Source organism: Echiichthys vipera (assembly GCF_963691815.1).
Source record: "Echiichthys vipera genome assembly, chromosome: 17".
Classification (NCBI taxonomy): domain Eukaryota; kingdom Metazoa; phylum Chordata; class Actinopteri; order Perciformes; family Trachinidae; genus Echiichthys; species Echiichthys vipera.
In genome coordinates, this window is record NC_139842.1 from 18850769 (window position 1) to 18866200 (window position 15432).

Here is a 15432-nt window from a genome sequence, read left to right on the forward strand (position 1 = left end):
GTGTTGGCACAAGGTGGTGATTTCTGTAGACATTTGTATGTTGTATTATTTCAAATTAAAAACAGCAACTTTATGCACTAATTACTATTTTTGAAAGGTTGCCTGAAACGTTGTAAAAGCCCTGTTTTTTGAGATAGTAGCCAAATGAAGTCTGTCTAATCTCTGACATCAGCATTTTACCCACCTGGCCTGTTTCTTGCTCCACAGCGATGTGGAACCTCACAGACCATCTCACAAGAAAGGTGCTCCTAGGCTCTCCGACCTCTGTAAACGCTGCAGGTGAGAGCAACATCATGAACATCATCACCATCCAGTGTACCTCATGTAAAACCTCATCACAGTCAGCTAGCTGTCCGTGAAAAAGAAATGTTCATATACAGCCCTTGGTCAGTAAATGTCAAATATCAACAGTCTTTCTCCAAAATTGTTCCACATGGGACCTTTTGTTCAGGCCATGATCTGTCATGTCAGCGCTACAAGGTTCACACACCTGACTGTGTATTCATCGGATGTGTGTGTCTTTTTTTACAGGGAGCTCATCGACAAAGTAAATGAACGTTACTCTAAAACCTGGGAGAGGCAGGAGGACAATTACCAACAATTTAGGTAGGCTAATTCATTTTGAATTGACTCTTTATTTATATCCTCAACAAACAGTCGTTTCAATGAACTCTTACCGGTTTTTGGCAATTTATGATGCTTTCTTTTCCTTGTGGTTCCACAGATCTGCGCTGAGCAACAAGTGCCATGGCTTTGACCAGGCCATCATTACCCAGGCCAACACTCCAGTAGGATCAAAGATTTTGTATGAACAAAAAGGGAAGATTCTTCAGGTGACCCCAGAGCTTTTCAGCATCTTTGCAAAGGTCTGTTATTTCTCATCCATGAATATTACCACAACATCTGCTCTTTGTTAGGTGTCTTGATTGCTTGAGATAATTTCACAGCTTTGCTCTAACTTCTGGGTTCTTTCTGGGTGTTAAAAACACAAGGACACCCAGATTTAAACTGGGGACTAATCGATCTGCCGTCAATTTTTACCACTAACAAAAGCAATACAGAGGGATAACTCTATATTATTATTATTATTTATCTTTAATAACCATAAGAAAAGAAAAGTGCAACCTCTCTGTTTGATTTTGGCCACACCTCGTAAACGTAAATGATCACAATGAAACCAGCACATTCAACACACACACTATTGACGTCACAAAGACATAGAAGGAAGTTACCACGTGAGTACTGCAGGTGATTTCAATGTGGCGTGAAGAGGAATAAATGTGCAATCCAGATCCGGCCATAGATAACTCTCCCTTCATATGAGACTCTGTATCTTTCACACACAGTATAAAATATTTAAATGTCTTTGCTTTGTAAAATATTTTTGTTGGTGGTGATTCCAGGAGCATCCTTTTCAAAATAAAACATGGGACACGTGTGCTGTTGTTGGAAACGGCGGGATCCTGGCGGACAGCGGCTGTGGCAAGATGATCGATTCAGCTCAGTTTGTTTTCAGGTGAGAAAGACGTCCAGTGTGGTGACCTGAAAGGCTGAGGTTAACTGATAACTCATGTTAACTCATCTCTGTTAAAACCCCCATAAAAAAATCTCTTAATCGTCTTTGTTGCTTGTTCAGGTGCAACCTTCCTCCTTTGGAAAATGGCTATGAGAATGATGTGGGCATCAAGACTGACCTTGTGACAGCAAACCCAAGCATCCTCAATAAGAAGTGAGTAAGACGAGTAATCCCTGCACTTTGAAATGTTCCTTTTGTCTTGTCTTTGCTGTACATTTGCTCCTTATTTTTTAAGGTTCGGGGCTCTGATGGGGCGTCGTCGTCCATTTGTGGAGAGTCTGCGTAGCTATGGCAACTCCTTGCTGCTCCTTCCCGCCTTCTCCTATAGCCACACCACCTCTGTGTGCCTGCGGGCCGCCTACGCAACTGAGGACTTAAAAAGCCCGATCCGGCCAGTCTTCTTTAACCCACAGTATCTCCAGAGTCTGAAAGAATTCTGGCGCTCCAAAAACCTACGTGAAATGCGGCTCAGCACCGGCATGATGATAGTTAGCATGGCCCTGGAAGTGTGTTCCACTGTTAATCTGTACGGGTTCTGGCCCTTCGCTAATCACCCACATGGACTCTATACCCTGACTAACCACTACTATGATGACATGAAAGTTAAAGTTCAGTTCACGCCATGCCGGCTGAGTTTGACTTCTTGATGCAGCTGCACAGCCAGGGGGTGCTAAGGCTTCACTTGGGAGATTGTCGACCAGGTGGAAAGTAGTTCCCACACGCCCAGGGCAGCTGACCTTTCTCACCTCATAACAAACTGAGCTGCATCGATCGTTTTTCTACAGCTGCTGTTGGTCAGGATTCCTCCGTTTCCAACAACAGCACACGTGTCCAATGTTTTATTTGGGAACGGATGCTCCTGGAATCAACACCAGCAGAAAATGCTTTAGAAAAGAACATTTTAACTGAAGACAGCGAGAGCCATATGCAGATTGCCTTGTACATTGCTAATGTACAAGATTAAGGTTTGTTTGGTTGAGTTTCTTCAGAATTTGGATTTCTTATCTTTTAAGACTTAAAACAGCCCAAAATTCAAAATGATGTTTTAACAAGTAGGTTCGCATTTTTTGTGTGGAGGTTGGTGTGGTTGACGGTCAGCTGCAGGACTGAGAGGTTTGGGGATTGGCTCATTAACACAGTGCCAGGTGAGTTAGTTAGCACAGCAGGTACTTGTTTTCTAATTACACTCTCCCTTTAAATGCAGTAGTGCTGGACCTCACATGACCACCACACACAGACAGACACACCGAACAATGAGAGATTGCTTTATCAGGGAGTGTACCTATGTTACCCACTTTGTATGTGACCCTTTTGGGGAACATAGGACCCGGGGAACATGGACAGAACCCAGATGAGACTCGGTGCTAGTCTCATCTGGGTCTCATGACCCAGATGAGACTAGCCCCTGAGTAAACTATTTAATGTTTAATTTGAAGTGGACAGTAGCTCCCTGTTAGAGATTCAAAGATAGAGACTGAAAAAACAGGGGTGAACGGACCTTTGTTATTTCTGACCAACTTATTCTTTGAAATTCTGTTTTTACAACATAGTTTTATGTAGTCAGCCTGATCATCCTGCTAATTCACATGTAAAGTGTTGGAATAATTGTACATAAAGTAATCTCATATTTACTCAAATTGCCTTTACATATAGTCTAACCTTACTTGGTGTGTGTGAACAGCTAATTTGTGTAGAGTTGTTTTACAGGTAGAAGAAATCAGAAAAGCATGACTGCTGGTGAGTCACCAAAGAGGTATCTGTGCAAGAACAGATACTGCTTAAAACTTATCTGATTTCATTTTCCGTGAATTTTAATTAACCTGATATCTTACATCTACTTCATATATATATTTGACTACGAGTTTATTGTTTACTGTATATGCTGTTTTCTTTCTGTATCTATTAAGCCAAGAAGTGATTGGTTATCCTATACTGTAATTTTTTATACCTTTTATACCGTTTTTTTAAGCTCCTGGAAATTCAAATTGCGGGAGTCATCCCAAAGGGATCAATAAAGAGAAGTCTAAGTCTATATATCATGTCACAACTATGCCGTATGAAATGGAATGTGCTTGTTTAGCAGTGGGGTTGTTAGGACAAAAAGAATTATAAACCTGTTTCAAACCACATGCCAGCAAAATGAAAGAAATGAACATGTCAAGTAGGAGGAGAAAGCTGAATTACAAAACTGAAGATGAAGATACCAAAGACAGATTAAACCTGTGTGAGAGCAGAAGGTGAGAGGGCGGGCATTTGAAGTTAGCAGGAAGGAAGAGATATGAAGGGACAGTTTGGGAAGTCACTCTCCTCTCTGATGATCGCTTTGTTATGTTTGGGGAGCCTGCTAACCACCGTCACCTGGTACATGGTCAAAAACAAGTAAGTATGTAAATTACCTTTCCCAACCAGCTTTAGAACATATATCAGTGTGGGAGGTATTTGCATTTTTGGACTTGTGTATGTGTACGTCACACGTGGTGTGCTATAGAGGCAAAAAGATAAAGGCAAATCAAACAAAGAAATGGCAGACACCCTCACATAGAAACACTGTCTTCCATAAATAAACAGGAAGTTATAGAGGGATTGTCGCAGATATTGATTAGCGTTTATAGTATCTAAAAGTGCTAAATGTGCGTGATGTCGCTCTGTCATGCTATGAAAGCCAATGTCAAAACCAATCACTTATGAAAGTTTAATGTAGAAAGAAAAGAGTGATCTAGAGATGTTGTTTGAAGGTGAAGTATTTGGCACATTTCTTTTGATAGAAGAATTAATTATATTTTAGTTATATCAACGAATCTGTTTGGCTTTTGAAAATGGGGGGGGGGGGGGCGTTCTAAACACGTCTTAATTTTGAGGTGTTGAGAGGTTTCGGGAATTTGAACTAACTTTAGGTTGAGAGATCTCCATCAGGGAGAAGATATGCTGAGAGATCTCTATAGGTGATTGATGTATTGGTGTCTGTCACCTTAACTGAATTCACAAAGTAGGAATTGCAGAGTTTCTGTTTCCAAAGCTCCATCAGGAAACGTCTACAGACGTCTCTTTCTCCTTCCATAATCTATCACTTTAAAATTGTCTTTTCTTTGGAAATTGTTCAGTTTTATTTTAAATTGGGGATAGAAGGGTCAGTATCCTCATTTTGTGTGCCAAGCTATTCATGACTCATAGGTTTGCTGAGTTCACAGGGCTTTTTAGAAGACAAGTATAGCCAGTTTTTAATTGCCTTAGATGTCAGGATCAAAAGACAGCCTTCGCGAATAATATTCAATTGTTTGGTTTGTGCAGTAGTGTATAATTAAGCCATAGTTTAGCTTGTAGCCCACTTTAATTTCAACTTTATTACACTGGAAAAGAAAAGGGCAAATATTCTACAGTGTAGTGGTTAGCACTGTCGCCTCACAGCAAGAGGCCACCCGCGTATAGGTATAGAGGACTTTCCTTGAAAAAAAGGCCCTGCAAGCAAGTCACAGGTTCGATCCCGGCAAGAGTCAACCAATAACTGTCATATATAACCAAGAATATGAAACTACAGCATGTGTTCATAACACAAAACTATCAGATTCAGTTGTTTAAAGTGAAACTAATCACAATTTGTTTGTAGAAAGAATTGTTTAGGATGATAATTAGATGATAAAACCATAATATTTAAAGAATGTACAATAATGCAACCTTTACATGCTGCTGCTGGTAAAAAAGAAATTGAACTACAGTAGCAGTGATAATAATATTACTTGAACTGAACTCAATAATAATAGCAATACAAATAATAGATTAAACACTAGACAAAGTGATTTACATAAAGAACACCCTTTAAATAATTACACAAGAAAGATATTAATTTCCAAAATGATGTTAGTATTATACTAAGGTTTCATTAATATATTGTGTTGATGCGTAAGCATACAGCTGAGCACATTAATGATTATAATATTTAATTCATTTATTTTGTATCACTATTACTTCACCCATGAAGTAAACACAATAATAGACTATAATATTTAATAAAATCATTTCTTTATGACTAGTTCTCCCCCTCCCAGGTAAAGACAGTCACAGTGATGCTTTATATGAAATATTTTATTGAAAAACAGCTAAATTCTAAAACACACAAAATCTAAATAGCAGATTAAGAGATCACAGATTAAATACAGCAGATATTTGTGCATTCATAAATATATACAATATAATAATTCACAGAAAACAAAAGCATACAAATTATTCTAAAAATAACAATAATAAAGCAAAATGATCTTACCATCTCAAGCAAACAAAAAAGAAAAAATTAAATTCACACATTTGAAAAGGAGTAGGAAAAAGTATAATTTCTTTAGTCCCCCCCTTTCTCTATAATTAGTGGTATTTTTAAAATAAATTATACATTATAATATAGTAATAACAACTTATTTTTATATTTTTAATTTCAGCATCTTTATTTTCATTTATAAATATATATAATTCAGAGAGTTTGAAGTCTGTCCAGGTCATCTCCTTCTCCATGCCCTGTGGTTGGTACAGGGAGAACACTCTGGTGGGGCAGTAGATGTATTTCCCCGGCACTCCGGGGAAGCTGGCGTGAATGTGGTGGCTGTGTGGGCTCTGCTTCAGCGGCTGGTGACAGAACCTGCACAGACGACCTGTAGGCAGCTGCACCGCTGACTTCCTCTTCGCTCTCTCTTCTACCACTCTCCTCCACTCTGCGCCTCGCTTTCTGGCACCCTCCAGCTCCCGCTCAAAGAAGGGAGACGCTGCAAACTCCTCAAAAGGCATCCGCGGGTTTGTGAGGCCTTCATCTTTATATGTCTTAAAGACCCTCGTGGAGCAGTAAAAGTACTTCACGGCTGTTGCCTGATAGAAGAAATGAACTGAAGAGCCGTCGCAGAGATACCGGGACTTTGGCTGACCACAGGCTAAACAGTTTCTGGTTGTTATCTTCTTCTGCTGCTGATGTTGCTGTTGTCTTTGGAGGACCTCACTCACAATCTTCTCCACTGTAGCCCGACTCAGTGACTCATCCTGGGGCGCCGCCACAGGTGGAGGGTTAACAGGTGCAGGAGGCAGGGTGATGACAGGCACACTGACCGTTTGACTGCCTGTGGTCAAACTCTGCCACAGCTGCTGTCTTTCAAGAACCTTCTCTGTGCTTGTGTTGATGGAGGAGCTGGTGTTTTTTAGCTTGGCCAGATGTTTTACATATCTTGAGATATGTTGCCATGTGGTTGGATGGAGAAGGCTGTTGGGGTCAGTGCAAGTCCTCTGGACCATGGCAGCATAATCTGCATCCACCCGCTTCAGAGTGTCTTTCACGCCATGGTGTTTAATTAGAAGCCCGTCGATGGCGGCTCTCATGGCTTCTGGCCACCGGCCGTGATCCAGGACCTGAATAAGACCTCCAGTCTTTATGGGTCCGGTGCGGGTGGCCCTGGGAGACGAGGCAACAGGCAGCGGTGCTACCCCTGGCAGATTTAAACAACAAAGCATATGTTTATCATATTGTTTTTTGAGCTGTTCAATATGTCACATTTATTATATTTTCCCTTCATTTTCGCATTTTGCATACTTTAGCTTACTAATTCTTACTGATGGACAAAATCTAAATGATTGTCATGAACTCTATTCCGAGCAAACTGTTTCGAACTGTTTTTAAGTGTCACCCACCTCCCCTCCCTGTCTGAGGGAGGGGAGGTGGGTGGTATGAGTTACCTGTATCTGTCAAAGACTGAGTCTCTAGTTTGGCTGTGGCAGGAGCTGGTGTCAACGGCTGCTGAAACATGGGAACTGCTTCTGATTGCTGCATAGACAACAGGACAGGTGCTGCTCCTCCTGGATCCTCACTGTTCTCCTGAAAAACAGCATCAATACAGTGATTCAGTGGGCCAGTCTGCAGGTCAGTCAGTCAGTGACAGTGAGTCATAAACCTAGATTACCTGAGAGTCCGTGCTCACCACAGCGGCAGGGCAGGGATCCTCTGTCTCCATGGCTGCAGCAGCTGAGATGTTGGGCTGTGTCCTGTTCTTGTCCCAGTTTAAGAACACAGGACGACAGCCTGGCTCCACATACTGCAGTCCAAATCTCTCCCCTGTGTCCCTGTTGGTTGTCTGCAGCATTGAGTATTTTGGCCTCCCTGTCACCTTTACTGAGGCTGCATTCATCTCTGAAATCAACAGGGGGTCAAACACAGCTGGCAGCTCCACATCAGGTAGCTTCAGGTCCACCAGCCTCTGGAAGTTCCAGCGCACCACTCCCGTCATTGCCTGAGCCTGGAACAGTTCACAGGACACCCGGTTGCCTGTGACCCAGTGAGCCTGGTGAAGGTGGAAGCCCTCCTGCTGAGAAGTGCCTCTCACAGGGATCCAAACAGGTACAGCAGCTCCTGCGCCCTTGGTGTAGTTGAGCTGCAAGGTTCCACCAAACCTGTACAGGGTTCCCTCCCCTACCTCTGGGTCGCTCAGGCAGCCTCTTAGGATGTGGACACGCTGGATCTGCCACACCTTCAACATGGAGGCCTTAAAGAGGAGCACATCATTGGCGTCCTTTGAGAGGTGGAAGTTATGTAGAACATCTTCCACTCTCTGCAGCAGTTCTCTGGGCTGTGGCACCCTGGTCCTACAGTGCTCCCTGATGTGCTGCTTGGTGGGATTAGCAGGGGATATGCCACAGAAGTTGTCCGCCTCCCGGAACCTTCTCTGGTCTACGACAAGGAACGCTGCAGAAAGGAACTGGCAGAAAGAGCTGTACACAGGATGGTGTACAGCTGTATCCCAGGCTCTACAGAAGAACTGTGGGAGACTGGCTTTCCAGGTGCTTTGGAAAAAACAGACACCAGATGTTATCATTACTTCACATGAGTGTTAGACAGTATAACACATTGAAAAACTCGCTTCTGTTCATCAGAATAACAGGGATATGAATGTGAGACACACATGTAGAGGATACATACTTGGTCTGAACACACTGGGTGGCTGCTCTTCTATCCCCAGCTGTGTGGCGAGGGCGAGCAGCTGAGGAGGGACAGGCAGCGGGGCCTTCTCCGTGGCTGTGGGATTAAAGCGCAAAGGCCACACTGTTTGGTCACAGAGCACGTGCAGTAATAACATCACACAACGTTCAGGGTGGTTTTAAGAAGTGAACACACAATAACCTTTGAGAGAAGTGACAGTCACAGAGGGGACGTCGGGGTCAGCAGGTGAGGGAACGGTCGCAGCAGCTGTGGGCTTCGTCCTGTGTGCTGTCAAACATATTCACTGTCAGTGTCATCACACCGTCAAGTTTGTTTCTGCTTCACAATGTTTCTGTCACTAACTGCTGCTACACACTGAAACTACAGCTGCTGTTGACTGTGAACTGTGATTTATTTCAAACATAAAAGCACAGAAACATTATCAACAGATACTGTAATAATCACACCAGCTGTCCTTCAAGGATGTGGCATGGTAACCTATAATATATCTTAGATAGATATTTCACATGCCAGATCCTTGAATGACAACCTGAGAAAAAGCATGCAAAAACAGAAAACACTTACCCTCATCGCTGACATGTTATTTCCTTCAGTTAGTAGGAGAGTAAAAGAACACAAGCATCAGAACAGGCCAGAACACGGCCAAAATAACAAACGAGTTGACGGATAACGGTAGTAGCAGGAGGATTCTGGTGAAACAGAATCCTCCCTCCACAGCGATGGAGAAAAACCTGTTGCTGGAGGCACAGCCGGGGATCTGGAGACTGCTGCTGATGGCCCTGAAAGCACAGGGGACATAAGACTTTTATCATGTACAGTAAGACTTTAGAAAACTCTTTGTATTAAACTAGATCCACCTACTTGGTTCCGTGTCGTATTTAGACGGAGACATCTCTAACATCTCTCTCTCCAGCTCCTCGTCCTCCTCCATCACTAGGGGATTAAACAATAACATTTATGACATGTTCGGTACATTAAATGTTCACATTAAATCAGTATGTGCATGGTTGTGAACTGACCAAGTGTGGTGGATGTCGCTGTGGAGGCAGCTGATGTGGTGGAGACAGGTGCTGGAGAAGACTCGGCCGTCTGCTGCCTCAGGATATACTGCTGAAGCATGTCCATCCTGCTGTTCTTCACACACTTCACCCCCAGAATGAAGCCAGCAAACCCATCTGCCCTGCTCTCCCAGACCTGCCTCCAGGTGTCCTTGGCCCTCTGTCCGAAACCAACCACGTTGTCCCCCTCTGAGGCCACGGGGGGAGCAGGCTTCCTTGAGGACAGATACTCCTTCGGGTCCTCTACTTCCTGGAAGCTTCTGGCATAGTCCAGAAATGACAGCAGGCTGTCTTTGCTGGCTCCCTGAGGATTGAAGGTCCCACGTTGCTCCTCGTCTTCTACCTTTTGCATAAGGTAGATGGTGTAGCCAACGTCGTTCTGCAAAAGCCACCTGAATGACTTCCCCTTGTATTTTCCGAACTGAAGTTGATACTCCCCCATCACCTCCTGTGGGTCCGACACATCCCCGCCCCGCTGTCTCTGAGGTGGAGACTTGTCCTGCAGTGAGGGATGAGTCTTCATCCTCATGGCTTCATCAGAGGGGTCCTGACGCAGATGGCCTGATGGGCCCTTTCTGAAGGACACCGTCATCTTTCCTGGAAAGAAGCTGAAGATGTTCTTCTTCATTTTCTCCTGTGCATAGAAAACCACAGTGCATATTATATAGTAATGATTAAAAGTGTATGCACACTATTGTAAACATGCACATTTATATATATATACACACACACACACACACACACACACACACACACACACACACACACACACACACACACACAGAATTGTATCATCAATCATATAATCATTATTTAGCATTTGTTTTGACTAGGTAACAATAAACAGACAGACAGATGATAACTAATTATGTGTTTCACATACAGTATTATCATTTATGTGTTACAGAGCAGTTCGACCTCCATCTTACATGTAAGCTTTATAACAGACACATACTGTAGTAACGTTATTTACACTGCTCATTCAAAGTGTACACCTGTACAGTACAGCAGACGGACAGACAGACGCTGCTCATTCAAAGTGTACTGTTATTCCCCAGTATCAGAAATATTAACGACAGTAATGAACTTACACAAGGAAAGCACGAAAGCCATTAGTTCCCATACGTTTTAAATAGAAAGACGATGAAAGAGTGTAGATAAAGTTAACTAACGTTAACAAACAAATGACAATTGATGAATTTAAATAAGGTAACGTAACGGTGACTGTAAATACAGTTACAACCTGTCGATGCTATCACAAAAAAAACTGTTAAAAAAAACATTTCCCGGTAATTATAACTGAAAATCGTTAATTTACTACTATGAAACAAGAGCCCCACTTACCTTTGTCGAGTCAAACCGTCACTAACACTTAAGTTTGTGATAAAAGTCCGTGTAGATGCCAAAACTACGTGCACTGATTGTTTTTCTGCTGCTGCTCCGTTTGAAAAAAATCACACTCCTGACTGTTCCCAAAGGGGGAAACAGCGCCCCCACAATCACGCTTGTGGCCAAAAATATATGGCAGTCGTAGTGATAAGAACTACCATAGAGAATGAATGGGAAAAGATAAGAGAGATAAGGACTACTATACGCGGTGCCCGCGCGAAGGTCACAGGTTCGCATCCCGGCCTCGGCCTTTCTGTGCGGAGTTTGCGTGTTCTCCCCGTGTCGGCGTGGGTTTCCTCCGGGTACTCCGGTTTCCTCCCACAGTCCAAAGACATGCATGTGCTAGGTTAATTGTTGAGTCTAAAATTGCCCGTAGGTGTGAATGGTTGTCTGTCTCTGTACATCTCTATGTGCCCTGTGATAGACTGGCGTCCTGTCCAGGGTGTACCCCGCCTCACGCCCGCTGTCAGCTGGGATCGGCTCCAGCACCCCCGTGACCCCGACCCCGGGATAAGCGGTTGAAGATGAATGAATGAATGAACATTTAAAACAGCCAATGCAGCGGTCAAGAGGCTGTACAAGTCAATAAACTGGGGACATCCAGCAGCAGTTGATAAGCCGACCTAAGTGTTCTAGCTGCAGTGTAACAATGTAAAATGTCAGCTAAGTACAAAGGTGTCAGCCAATTCAAAGTATTTGCAAAGCACGAATGCACATGTAGGGGCACACACACTGGTGGAGGTCCTGATGTCTATTGTGAACGTTCCCTGTGACAGATATTTAAAAAGCCGAAAGATTTGTGGTGGTCAGATTTGGTCAGATGAAAGTTTTCAAAAACAGTCGTACAGAACAAAACTTCAGAGGTGTGATGACATAGAAGCTAGAAGCATTTAAGCTGAGGCTCGTATCATTTCAAGTAATGTGATTGCAAGTGGGCCTGGGTCTTTGGGGAAGAGAGATCTGGGGAAGGCAGCACAAAAAAATTCTGCTGGATTGAAGGTTCCAAAAGCACAGCGGCCTCCATAATACTTAAATGGAAGAAGATTGGAATAACCAGGACTCTTGCTAGAGCTGGCCGCCTGGCCAAACTAAGCAATCAGGGGAGAAGGGCCTTGGAAAACCAGATTGAACTGTCCGGCTTCAATTCTAAGCACCATGTCTGGAGAAAATCAGGCACCGCTCATCACATGCCGATGCTATCCCAATGTTGAAGCATGGTGGTGAAAGAAACATGTTGTGGAGGTGTTTTTTAGCTGCAGAGATATCCTTAATGAAAACCTGGTCCAGAGCGCTCAGGAAAGGTTTACCTTCCAACAGGACAATGTCCCTAAGCACACAGCGAGACAATACAGCAGTGGCTTAGGGACAATTCTGTGATTAACCTTGAAAGCTTTTACTTGACCCCAATTGAACTCTGGACGGATCTATGAATATCCCTGAAGAGACTTGAAAATAGCTGTCTATTCTAGAAAAGAAGATCCCCAATCCAGATGTGCAGTTTGTGGAGTCATACTCAAGAAGACACAAGGCTGTAATCACTGTCAAAGATGCTTCAACCTAGGACTGAGTAAGGGGTCTGAATACTTATGTCAATGTGTATTTAGTGAAGATCGATTATGGAAAAATGAATTTGAAAGATGAAATCATAAGGATGCAACATAAGAAAATGTGAAAAAGTGAAGAGATCTGAATACTTTCTGAATGCACTGTATACTGTATACAAAGCTATTTAATAGAAGACCTGTACAGACAGTTTTTAATGACCTTATGTTTCTGGATAAGACAACCCGTGACTCATGCCAGGCTTTCTTTCGTGTTTTTTGGGATGTGTTGTGGTTTATTAGCTATATTCCTAAACCTCTGGTCTGCATGTCAAATGTATGAATTGATAAATGTGATAAGTAGTGTAAAAGCGCCTTGAGTTGTCAGACGACTAGAAATGTGCTATTTTAGTACAACATAGGCTTTCTTCCAAAGGTCAGAGATGCTTTCTGTGATTGTAGTCATACTTAAAAAGTGAACATGAAATGTGCTGAGAAAGTCATTGAAGGTCTCAACTTTAAGTTGCGTAACAACCCATTGCCCATTGGCACCAAAATATATTGGCCCAATACATGTAGTATGTTACACACAGGAACCATAGCACATCTCCTTGAATTCATTTAATGTCATCTCTAATTTACGTCTCTAACACACACAAACAGCCCTGCTACACATAAATGCCCTTTGTATTTACTCATGTTGGCACAAGGTGGTGATTTCTGTAGACATTTGTATCTGGGATTATTTCATATTAAAAACAGCAACTTTATGCACTAATTACTATTTTTGAAAGGTTACCTGAAACGTTGTAAAATCCCTGTTTTGTGAGACAGTAGCCAAATACAGTCTGTCTAATCTCTGACATCAAAATTTTACCCACCTGGCCTGTTTCTTGCTCCACAGAGATGTAAAACCTCACAGACCGCCTTACAAGAAAAGTGCTCCTCGGCTCTCCGACCTCTGTAAAGGCTGCAGGTGAGAGCAACATGATGAACATCTTCACCATCCAGTATACTTCCTGTCGAAGTAGAACCTAGCGAATAGCTCATCACAGTCAGCTAGCTGTTCGTGAAAAATAAATGTTCATATACAGCCCTTGCTCAGTAAATGTCAAATATCAACAGTCTTTCTCCAAAATTTCTCCGATTATAGGACCTTTTGTTCAGGCCATGATCTGTCATGTCAGTGCTACAAGGTTTACTCACCTGACTGTGTATTCATCGGGTGTGTGTGTCTTTTTTTACAGGGAGCTCATCGACAAAGTAAATGAACGTTACTCTAAAACCTGGGAGAGGCAGGAGGACAATTACCAACAATTTAGGTAGGCTAATTTATTTTGATTTTACTCTATTTATATCCTGAACAAACAGTCGTTTCAATGAACTCTTACCGGTTTTTGGCAATTTATGAAGCTTTCTTTTCAACAACACCCCTGACCCAAAGTCCTTGTGGTTCCTCAGATCTCAGCTGAGCAACAGGTGCCATGGCTTTGACCAGGCCATCATTACCCAGGCCAACAGTCCAGTAGGATCAAAGATTGTGTATCAACTAAAGGGAAAGACTCTTCAGGTGACCCCAGAGCTTTTCAGCACCTTTGCAAAGGTCTGTTATTTCTAATCCATGAATATTACCACAACATCTGCTCTTTGTTTGGTACCTTGATTTCTTGAGATAATTTCACTGCTTTGCTCTAACTTCTGGGTTCTTTCTGGGTGTTAAAAACACAAGGACACCCAGATTTAAACTGGGGACTAATTGATCTGCCTGATCTCAAGGGAGCCAGACCAGTAAACTCATTCCAGAATTACATAGAACTAACAAAAAGTCCACACAAGAAGTAAATTATAAAAATCTTTATATGAAATGAATTGTACCTTTTACTAAATATATTATGAACAACCTAAGAGTTTTTAAGAAAAGTATGTGCAATTTCAACAACACTTTTACTCACTTTAACATTTATTCAAATGCATTATGCATAAAAATTGATCAGTCATTGTACATTGTTTTTTCATTTATTCACAGTTTTGTGGAACTTAAACACACTGTCCTGCATGTTAGAATACATCAAACACATACAAATTTAGAAATGATTTAAAATCCATTTTCCACATCTGGGAAGCAATTCTGAACACACAAACTGACTCCACACACTTGAAATCTTAAGTGGCAGCTGTTTTAAACAGACATTTGATAAAGTAAATTTGTCCTCTTCCTTGTTAATACATAAAATGTATGAAGGTAAAAAAAAAACTCACATACATAACATATATGACATGCATAAGAAATAATATTTTACTCAACAAAACTCTTCTGTTGTAAATCTGTTACTGACTAGCACTGACTTTCACAGCAATTACAACAGCAAATATTCAAAGCTGTTTATTTTTATAGTGCAATGTTGAAAGCAGCATTCCATAGGATTTAGTCTTGCTCAGTATTTGCCCCTGAAACTTGGCATCTTTTAGCCTGCACAAGTGCATCAATATCAGGCATCATGTCCTGAGAAGCAGCCAGTTTCAGAATCTCATTTAAGTGCTTATGTGTGAGCTTTGGGCGAAGCTTTGTTTTATTAATGTTCATTACTGATAAGACCTGCTCACAAAGGTAGGTAGTCCAAAACATGGACAACATTTTTGCAGCCAGTGCTGCCAATTCAGGATAGCCTGGTAGGAGATACTTGTAAAATGTGTACAAGCCCACAGAAGCAAATGTGTCCTTCAATTCTACATCACACTTCAAATCAATGATTTCAAGTTGCATGTCAACGGGCACATCAGAAGCTCTGACTGTGAATGGTGAGCGAAAAACTGCAAATTCTGTCTCAAGTTCGCTAAAGACCTGAAATCGCTTCTCAAACCCCCCTTAGCAACCCTGAAATCTTGTCTTTGTACTGTGTCACGTCA

General features: G+C 42.2%; 1 protein-coding gene across 1 annotated transcript; it reads left to right on the forward strand.

Annotated features, from left to right (window-relative positions):
• Window positions 1-209: 209 nt before the first annotated feature.
• On the forward strand, window positions 210-2223 carry LOC310959818 (alpha-2,8-sialyltransferase 8E-like; the record flags this gene model as incomplete). Its single annotated transcript, XM_083931275.1, has 6 exons — window positions 210-340; window positions 532-606; window positions 725-866; window positions 1404-1516; window positions 1637-1729; window positions 1812-2223. The coding sequence occupies 6 exons, from the start codon at window positions 210-212 to the stop codon at window positions 2221-2223; spliced, it is 966 nt and encodes a 321-aa protein (XP_083787401.1).
• Between the last annotated feature and the right edge of the window lie 13209 nt (window positions 2224-15432).